We start from the raw sequence: 10,540 nt of genomic DNA on the forward strand, positions 1-10,540 counted from the left end.
GTTAGAAATGAGTTCCCTATCCTTTTCCAATTTGTAAAATAGGCTTGAAAACCAATTATGAAAATTGTGAATTTTCTGGTCTCTCACATGTGGATTTTTCATATCTTGTTGGTACCACAAGTTTATAGCTTTAGCTCAGAGCTTTATCAGCTGTAAATTATTTACTTGCTGTATTCCATACTATATCTCTGTCATATGCCCTGATTGAAGGCCAGATCTTTCCCTTAAATTGTCAGCACTCTTTGTAGTGAGTCTCTAGAATCTTCTTCGACACAAGCTTTATACAAGGCCATTGATCTTTTTAGAAAGTTTATTTATTTATTTTGAGAGAGTGCACACAAGAGGGGAAGGGACACAGAGAGAGAATCCCAAGCTGGCTCTGCCTTGCCAGAGCAGAGCCTGATGTGGGCTTGAACTCACAAAACTGTGAAATCATGACCTGAGCCAACACCGAGAGTTGGAGGCTAACTTAACGAGCCACCCAGATGTCCCAAAATGATCTTCTGAAAACACAAATTCCCTGAGGTGCCTGGGTGGCTCAGCTGGTTGAGCGTCTGACTTTGGCTCAGGTCATGATTCACGGTTTGTGGGTTCGAGCCCCACATCGGGCTCTGTGCTGACAGCGAGCTCGGAGCCTGGAACCTGTTTCGGATTACACTTGTTGAGATGAGCACTAGATGTTATATGTAAGTGATGAATCACTAAATTCTATTCTTGAAATCATCATTACACTATATGTTAACTATCTTGGATTAAAAGAAAATGAAATGAAGTACTAAAATAAATACAAATAGATTGAATGACTGAATGATTTTTTTAAAATCATTTCATTATTCTTACCTCTTGACATTAGTGGGTTAAGTCTTAAAATTCATCCAGTTTTGTCCTATGCCCTTAAAGGAATACATTCCCAATTTGGGGACTTATCAGAGAAAAAAAATGGTACCATTTTAAAAACAATCTAATGACTGATCTTTGAAAAATTATTATAGACTGTGGGCATGAATGTATATATTGAACTGAAAAACATATATGATTTTTTCTTATCAGATACAGAAGCAACTAGAAAAGACATTACAGTGGGTCTTTTTCCTCAGTAATTACCATTTTTTTAATTCATTTTTTTCCTGCTTTCAGTCTATTTACATGACTGTCAATTTTCTACATTTGAATAAATATCTATTTACAGCTCACACTGTAAAGGCACATCGCTAGGCAGAGATTGCACAAGTCAGCAAAATGGTATTTTGCAACAATTGACTGCATTCTTGCAGTGAGTGTTAAACTACTTTAGAGGAAGGGGAAGGCTCAGATATCTATTTCTCTGGCCTCTGTGAGCTGAGGCTGCCCAATGTTGAGTCGAAAAGTGCCATATGTTCAATACTGTCTTTCCTCACATTTTCCATTGTCTTTCAAAGGTCAGGACCCCACAGAATCTTCCCTGCTTCAAGGAGAGATTAGAACCCGAGTCTCCACAGACTCAGGAGAGGATTGCATATAGTTCCTCCTTTTACAGTTGTTAACTGAAACATTTTCTGGGAGTACAAATTAGAATCCTTATGAGATTTCTTACTGAAATCAACACAACTTCATACTATCTCTAATACTCCTTTAGTGGTGTTATTTCATAGCAAGATTATGCATTGTTTTCATAAAACACATGCAGAACACCCAAAATACAAAGGATTTGGATTTTGTTTTTAATACATTCATACTACAAAATTCTTTTAAAAGAAAGATCTATTTTTCTTTCTTCCTTTTAAACCACCATTGATAGAAGCGTAACTGCCAGGAAAACTTTTTTTTTTTTAATAGGGTCAAGGAATCGACTCTAAAGACTCAAGTAACGGAAATTGTTTTTCCCCTGTAGCTGAAATTGCCATGTTGGTTTTAAGTTTCCCAATCCAAATTAATGAACAATTTTCTCTGTAGTCTAAGAATGGATTTGGCAGTGCAAAGATCAGAGCAATCTCTTCTTCATTAAATTGGGCAAAAGTGGACTCACTGGTTCTCAAACTGTTAAATGGATATTAGGGTTTTTAATGAATGGAACATTTATTTTTGTGCCAGCTCAACTAACAACATTGACATGATTAGCATACATTTTGGCAACTGTGCTAGCACAAGGTGTTAGTAAAAAGGGGCTTTTATCTTTGAGCTTAATTTGCTTTAACTTTCCTTGTTATAAATGTTTTCAATGTGAATGAGATGTTTTTGTAAAGGAAATCCTGGTACAAGACGTTATTCAGAAATATGTCTTTTTATTAATGTTACAGGCATCTCTCATGCTAGAGATGAAGTCTATACCCCAAAACACATCAACTGTCTTCAAATTTAGAAATAAATAAAATATTTGTTACTTATACTTCTGGTGAAATCACTGCACTCTGGAGGACTTTTGTTTTTAATGAATATAGCTACTTGTTCCATACGTAGTTCCTTCCTTTAAAAAAGAGACATAAGATATAAAAACGCCTGCTACAGGATGTCTTCCTCCATGGCTATACATCATTACGGATGAAAAGTTTGGGGGGTTAAATGATCTTAGTTTCTTAGCTCAGGTGCCTCTCATACAAAAGGAATTTCCAATAAAAATAGATGTCCTTTTTGTAGCAAACAGTACTGCCTCCTATACGTATTTATTCAAATTGTCAAACTGAAGAAAACAAGAAAAATGAGTTAATACAAATTCAAAAGATCTTGGGTGTTTGCATTCATGTTTTTTTGCAATGTATTTTAAAAATGTATTGAAAGGTAGTGTAACATAGCTAACAGAGGGTTTGTTATAAGTATGTAGTAAAATGAATGTTTATAGCTGATACTTAATCAAAAATTAATATGCATGTGCACATGCATGGGTACAAATTCTCACGTGAACTGAGAAACATATAGGCATTTCTCTTTTATATATCTATTATATATATGTATTTATACACACATATTCAATGCTTTACCCAATGTTTAGTTGAATAAGAATTAGTTTAATATAAACTCTAGCAAACAGAATATTTATACTGTACCCACATTTATCTCTAAAAGCAAACAAATGCCAATAACAGGCACTTCATTGAAAGTACAAGCCATGTCCAAATATAAAATGGTAAAAATGAGAAAGAAATTATGAAAATATATACCTTTAATTTGCAGACATATAAACACGTTTGGTACAGTACAGACGCATGATGCCAAAAAGTAGAATGATCCAGCTTAAGCTACACATTCCTTGTTTACACGGATATTTTGCTATAGCTCTCCTAGAAAATAAAATTCCCAGCTCACACAATGAAGTGAAAGGGATCAATCACTGAGGTCCAGCCTGCTTCATAGCAAAGGTTTCAGTAAAAGCTAAGTTATCAAAGCAATCTGCTGCTGGGCTTACAAATAAACTCCTGGACCTAATCCAAAGCCAAAGGAAGGAAGCCAGAAACAGTGGCCAACAAACCTAAACGACAACAAAAAAAAGAAGTATAACTTTTATATAAAGGGCCCAACTAAAACAGCCAGTAGTGTACACTAGCATCTAGAATAGTTCCCTTTTAATATGATTTTTACTTACTCATGTGATAAATGCGCACAAGCACATAAAAACCTAATATGTAAGTAACCCAAGTAAAAAGTATACCTGACAAGTTGTCAAAGCACCAAAATGTCGTGAACAGCCACAAAGCAACTAAGGATTGAAACATTTCTTCGCTCCTGGCTGTTTTCCTTGGACACAATTTCCAGTTACAATGTTTGTAAGGGAGAATATATCCATTTCCCCTGTAGTGCTAGCAAGTGCAGTGGTAAAGCAAACAGAAAGCAATTTGAGTACATGGAAAGTGAAATACTCTGCAGCAGGTCAAATCTGTCACACGTGGCAATGTCTTCACCCTTGCTAAAGAAGAATTGCCCTTCTTTGTAATGCCTTCTCTTTCAAACTATACAAGATGTACTTGTGAGGTAATAAACATTCTGTTTACAAATGCATTGCTTTTCTTTCTTATCATACATTGAAGTGCAGTGAAATTCATTTTATTTCAATGTCATATTTCTTAAAGGTTAAAAACAATATATTTAAAATATACTCTTTCGTTAATTTCATGTACAACAACTGTCATGTACAATACCTCAAAACAGTTCCCTGCGAAGGAGCAGCTGATGCCCTCTTGTGGTTAAGGACTTTTTAGACAAGAAAAAATGCAATGTACCATTTTCTTACCTTATTCCCAGGTTCTATCAATCTGCTGGGTGAATGAAAGCTGCAAATCATGTCCAAGCCTTTTTTATAACAGTTCTATAGCTGTTAGTACTAATTTTCATTAGAAAATGCTGTACACATTTTATAACCTCTGATTTTGAATTTAAAAACCTGTAAACAGCTTATTTACAATATAGTACAAGTTATAAATTAGTCGTCCTCCATTGGAACTTGCATCGACACGCTCTTGTTTGGGATGAAGACTACCCCAAGTCAGTTAAGACATCTCTGTGTTATTCCACAATGAAATATCAAATATTAGAAATAGCCACTGGTTTCCTCTCTCTCATATGCAAGTCAATTTTTCCTTTGAGTGGAATTTGTACTTCCAGATTTTCGTCTTGCCTGTGATGCTTTTTCCCTCTCCTTAAACAGATGTAAATGCCCATCCCTGTTACAAGTGTGATAGAACCCAAGCTTATTACAGACAGAGCCACTAAGGTGGGCACACAGGACACAGACTCAACTTTCCTGTGAGTTGGTTCTATTGAGATCTGTGGTTCTTTCTCCTCTACATTAATTTCTGGTTCCTTTCTTAAAAGACTCTCAATGTAGCTCTCATTACTGACAGTGTCATTGACAAATAGGTTCACCATGACCGTGGAGTGGAGAGGTTCAGGATAACCATGATCGCTCACTTTCACCAGTAAACGATGGAGTCCGTAATCTGTCTGCAGCAATGCCTCTTCCAAAGTAATGTTGCCAGTTTTAGGGTCAATCCTAAAGGACTCGGGCCTAGGACCTCTTCTTCCTATGATGCTGTAAGCTATGACAGCATTCATGCCTGTGTCTTTGTCAACAGCATAGACCTCCGTGACTGGGGAGCCAGGGAGAGTGGACGGCAGTACCAACAGGTAGGACATGTTCGACTGAGGGAACAGAACGAGAGGAGGGTTGTCATTGATATCTAGAAGGAGAATTGTGATTTTTGCAGTCGAGGAGAGGGCAGGCTCACCCCCGTCAACAGCTTCAACCCACAGAGTATAGGAGCTTTGCTGCTCTCTGTCCAAAGAGGCTTTGGCTCTCAGCATGCCCTTTCCTGTGTCTATGACAAAAATATCACTCTGGTTCACCACCGAGAGGGCGACCCATCCATTTCGTCCGGCGTCAGCATCTGTTACACTGATGACCCCAATTTCACCATATCCTGGAAAGTTTTCTGGCACAAAAAAGCTGAAGTCCTTGTTGATAAATCTAGGGCTGTTGTCATTTTTATCCAACACCGTGAGAGCCACTGTGGCTACTGATTCTCTGGGCGGCTTCCCAGAGTCAACAGCTCTGACTGTGTACCTGTACTTTTCTTTCTCTTCTCGGTCCAGCTGAGTAGAAACTGTCAGGATCCCTGTGACGCTGTCTAAGGAAAAATACGATGGGGCATCAGGTCCCAGAAAATAGGAAACTTGGCCTCTCTCTCCGCTGTCAGCATCTGTAGCGTACAGCTTAGTCAAAAAGGCATTGGGGGCATTGTTTTCTTCAATAGTGAGTTCCAGCAAGGGCTGGAGGAAGATGGGAGCATTGTCGTTGTCGTCTAAAAGTTGCACTTTAATAATTTTTTTGACGTGAAATCCCTCAGAGTTCCAGGCCACCACAGCTATTTCATAGAACTGCTGTAGCTCATAGTCCATAGGCTTTGTGGTTTCCAGCAAATACTCATTACTGTACGGTTTGTAAGGTGATAACCTGAATGGCCCTTCACCGTCCAGGTAGCAGCTCACTTTGTATTTACCTTCTGGATCTCTTATGGTGAAGAATGCGATCGGAGTGTTAACCGGCTCCAGTTCTTTCAGGTAAACGATACCATCTACCTCATTTGCTATATAACGAGGAACGATTTCAGGTGGTCTGAAAATGACTTTGATAATGGTCACGAGGGCCGTGGTCACAGCCGGGATGCAGCCTGGCCCATTGGCAAGGATGGTGAGCTTGTGCGTTTCCAGAACACTTCCCCCGATCTTACTGAAAAGCTTAATGACTCCGGTGGTTTCATCCAGATGGAATAAATCCCTGGATGCTTGTGGGACTTTCTGGCTGTACGAGTAAGTGATCTGAGCATTGGTTCCCAAGTCTCTGTCCACAGCCTGGACAGCTGCAACCGGTGTGCCCACGGTGGCATTCCCAAAGACGGTGACATTGATTTGCGAGTCTGTGAAGAGAGGGCAGTTGTCGTTAATGTCAGTTATGCCGATGGTGAGGGTGGCGCTGCCCAGCAGTGGTGGGGACCCGCCGTCCTCTGCTACGATGATGCTCAGATACTGGTCCTGGGTCTCCCTGTCCAAAAGTCCCATGACAATGAGGTAGGGGGTGCGCTCCCCGTTCTCATTCTCCTCCACGTCCAGGGTGAACACGCGGTGGTAGTCCAGCAAACGGTAGGTCTGCACCCCATTCGTGCCTACATCTGGGTCCATGGCAGGATGCTCTATGGCCAGCCGGGTGTTGACAGGTGCGTTTTCTGGTACCCAAACTGAGATCTGGGAAACGGGGAACTGCGGGGCATTGTCATTAACGTCCCGGATTGCGATTTTAACCTTCACAAACCTGAAGTACTCCTGAGGCAGGACCAGAACATCCAGAAGCAGAAGACAAGAGTCGGAGGAAGGGGAGGAGGAGACGGAAATGCTGCCGCCCCAGGCCGCTCCTCCACCTCCTTCTAGACACAGGGCCTCCCGGTCGATCTCCTGGGCAGAGGTGTGCAGCTCCCCGGAGCGGTTGTCCAGGGTCACGTACTGGCCACTCAGTCCGCGGGAGGCCAGGCTGAAGGAGAGAGGGGGGTTCCGCTCAGCTCTGGCGCCTTCTGGCAGCTGCGGCCGCGGGTCCCGCCGCCCGGCGCGGGGCACCAGCCGCAGGTCCTCGGCCAGGCTGCCGATGAGCACCCCCGCCGGCAGGCCCTCGTTCAGGCTGTACAGAAGCTCCGTGGCCCGGCTGTAGCTCGCCAGGCAGCTGAAGGGTCCCACGAAGAGGAAAAACAGAAGGAGATGCTGAAAAGTGGGGGGAGGGGAGAAGGCTGTTACACACGCGGGAACACGGAGCCTGGAGTCAGAAACCAGCGCCACGGGGTCCTATTTGCCCCCATCCCCGTTCCGGAAGGCAAGCCCTCTGCTCAGAGGGGGATGAAGAGGAAACTTGCTGTAAAAAAAAAAAAGAGATCTACGGGGCAACAGTGTCGCCCAAACTTCATCTTCCCCTTCGCTTTCTGCACCCCCCGCCTCTCCCTCGCTCCTCATCAGCACCTCGTTGAGTTAATCATCGGAACCCCAGGCCATAAAGCACCCCTGGAAACACAGGGCAGAGGGGAGACGACTCCCTCCACTCCGGGACTGCGCAACGCCGCGGGGAGGCCCCGGGGTAGGCGCCGGGGCCGGAGACGGCTGGCAGCCGAGAGCAATCCGCGATGATGGGCAATTCCCCAATGTATTTTCCACGGACGTGTGTTCACCACGAAGGTCCCCGGAACGCGACAGGGGCTACATCCCTTTTTGCGAGACCACCGCTACCAACAACAATAATAATATGGAAAACATTCGACACGTTCCCTTCGGACCCCTCCCCCCTCCCCCCTCCCCCCAATTAAATAAACACTTTAGGTCAAAGAAGTGATTTTCCTTTCGGCTCTCATCTTTCAAATCGAAAGGATCCGGATCTCCACCTCGCGTTAAGCCCTCACTAATCCTCCTCCCCTAAGGGAAGAGAAGGACCAGCGGAAAACGCTTACGCAAAAATATTTTGTCAATTACAGCGGACGGTCCTTAGCAGGTGCGGGCAGCGGGACACCATCTCCGCACCCCTGTACCTCAAACCCATCAACCCCTCCACCCCCCGCCTAACCTGCCCGCATTTCCCTTTCAGAAACTTACTCTCCCGACCCAAGGACGAGCCTCTTCCCCGCTAAAATGAAGACGCCGCATCCCAAACTCCCTTTCCCTCCCCCAACCTTCCCGTGAAGTTTGGATTAAGGCAAAAGGTTCGAAACGCCGTCCAGGAGTAGGAGCTGCCTCGCAGCGCCGCAACTTGTCTGGGCTGCAGGGCTCCGGGACCCCGGCCCTTACCGGCAGGCTTCTGTGGCTGGTGCTGCTCCGGGGACGACGCGGGCGCCCCATGTCCGGGCGCGGGTGCCAGGGCGCCGGGCGCCGCCTCACCGCCGGGGCCCGCGAGCCGCGCGCGCTCCCCCGGCCGCGCATTCCCAGGGAGGCTGCGGTCGGCGCGCTCCTGACGGCGGGGCGGCACAAGACACTCCCTCTCTGGTCATGCAAATCGCCGGGGACCTTCAGCCAATAGTCACCGGCTCCTCAGTTAAGGACGGGAGCTCCAGGGGGGCGGGAAGGCGCGCGGCCGCAGGGCACGCGGTCACGGTTTCCCTCCCGGGACGCGGGGGAGTCCAGACCCCGCCGCCCGAGGAGCCGGAATGGAGGGGACTTGCCTCTGAAGGCCGCGACGGGGCGCCACCCGCTCTGGCGCCGGAGCGCGTGCCCCCCAGAGCTGCCTCCGCGCCGCACCGGTCACAACCCAAGTCCACAGGTTGCGAGCACGAGAGGGAGAATTAGAATAAATAAATAAATAAGGCTGCGTGTCTGTCTGGGTAGAAGGAGCGGGGAAGTCGGCGCCCCAGAGCATCCACAGGCGCGCTTCCCAGACGCTTGCTCTGCCACCACTTCTTCGGAGAGACTTGGCTCCGGCGGTGTGTGCACAGAGAGAGAGAGAGAGAGAGAGGAGAGCCCACGCTTCTCTGCGGAAGGAAGGAATTCCCAACTCTTTGCCCGGCGCCCTGAGCCTGAAAAGCAAACCTATGAGTTCGGTGAGGGATTTGACAAGCTCTAATTGTTTAGAATCTTCGCGTTGGTGGCTAGTTTCCTAGTTGTGCGCGCAAGGGTCTCTGGGTGTCTTCCTTGAGGTCCTACTTTAGAGGCAGTTGTGGCTTCCGGCCAAGGGTAGAGCCAAGGGGGAAAGTGGAAACCATTGTGTGGGAACGCAAGTGGTTCTGCCTGGATGCAATTTGAACATACTTCGCTAGGGGTGAATTTTCTTTTTTCACTCACTGAAGCTTAGGTTAAAAAATTGGTTACTTTTCAAATTATCGCTCCCCTCCCCGCCCCCCTTGGAATACTTCTTGGAAAAGCAGCCCTTTAGAAAGGAATCCTGGAGGGGTGTGGTGCAAAAATGCTTGGACATTTCCTCTGACTCTCACACTCAATAGCCATGTGACCTGTTTCTTCATGTATAAAATCAGGGCTGGTGAGAGACTCCAAGGCATTAAGTCTGTGAAACACTTTTTGATCTGCAGGGTGCCATATAAATAATGGAAAAGGCCATTGGCCTTTCCCTGAGTAGACATTTCTCTTCATCACTGGGTTTCCAGATAGCCTGTGCACTGCCCTGACCATAAAATCCTCCCCACTGAATATTTAGTGACTGAGCCCAGAATAGAAGAATCTTCCTCTTGGCTCAGAGAAAGATCTGACATCCCTGTGCTTTCCGTAGACACCACTTTAATTTTCCTATTCTCCCTTATACTAACTAGAATATAAATTGGTTGGCTGACCTGATTGTTTTGCTCCTTCCTATTTTCTCTTCATCCCCACGAGTTCTAGAGAAACAGAGTCCTCAATATTGACAACACACTTCATCAAACACCTGGTGTGTGTGAGTTTCTTATTGCGCAATGGGACCATACACAGAGTCCGCAAACAAAATCCCCTATAATATATTTCTAGCATATGATAGGGATCTGGTTTATAAAATTAGCTCCCTAAAGTTTTTTGTTTTTTTTTTTTTAATGAAAATGGAGTGCAAGTAAAGTGGTGAACACACGGGAACATGTACACGTGGGTGTGAGGCCACTATACAGCTGATAAATAAAACACAGTCGGGGAAATCCGATTTGTCTCTCCTTAACTTCTTCAGCTGCTAATTCTGCCCTACCGCTGACCTTTAACCGTGATTGATAAATAATTACTGTGGGATCTGTAGTTGAAATGTCCGACCCCAAAAATCAGTACCACGCTGCTTATGAAATGTGTTTAATTTACATCTTCATCCGTTACCCACAGCTTCTGGAAGTTTGGGGCACATGGCCAGAATCAGGCAATATGTGAGCAGTCAGAGTACACGCAGGCTGGACCCACAGTCTGAATTAATTTTACATCTACACAGACACCAACAGTGGTAGACTGTGTATCCCCTCACAGTTCATGCCCTCTCCAATAGGTTAAAATCACTCACCGTTTTTGTGTGTGTGTGTGTGAAATAATGGCTCTCTCTTTCCTTAATTTGTCCTTTGTTTACAATGACACAGGAGCTGTAGTTTAT

At 45.1% G+C, this 10,540-nt stretch overlaps 1 protein-coding gene and 1 non-coding gene across 2 annotated transcripts; one reads left to right on the top strand and one right to left on the bottom strand.

The window, feature by feature from the left end:
* Nucleotides 1-527: 527 nt before the first annotated feature.
* Nucleotides 528-611, top strand: TRNAQ-UUG. The gene has a single exon. It is a non-coding gene; the product is annotated as a tRNA-Gln (tRNA).
* Nucleotides 612-2,241: 1,630 nt separating this feature from the next.
* PCDH20 (protocadherin 20) lies at nt 2,242-8,425 on the bottom strand. Its single transcript, XM_039221816.1, has 2 exons — nt 8,284-8,425; nt 2,242-7,215 (listed from the first exon to the last, which is right to left on the bottom strand). The coding sequence occupies exons 1-2, from the start codon at nt 8,413-8,415 to the stop codon at nt 4,492-4,494; spliced, it is 2,856 nt and encodes a 951-aa protein (XP_039077747.1). The 5' UTR covers nt 8,416-8,425; the 3' UTR covers nt 2,242-4,491.
* Nucleotides 8,426-10,540: the final 2,115 nt, after the last annotated feature.

The sequence above is a fragment of the Hyaena hyaena genome, unplaced genomic scaffold, assembly GCF_003009895.1.
Source record: "Hyaena hyaena isolate Hyena2069 unplaced genomic scaffold, ASM300989v1 scaffold_1026, whole genome shotgun sequence".
Lineage (NCBI taxonomy): Eukaryota > Metazoa > Chordata > Mammalia > Carnivora > Hyaenidae > Hyaena > Hyaena hyaena.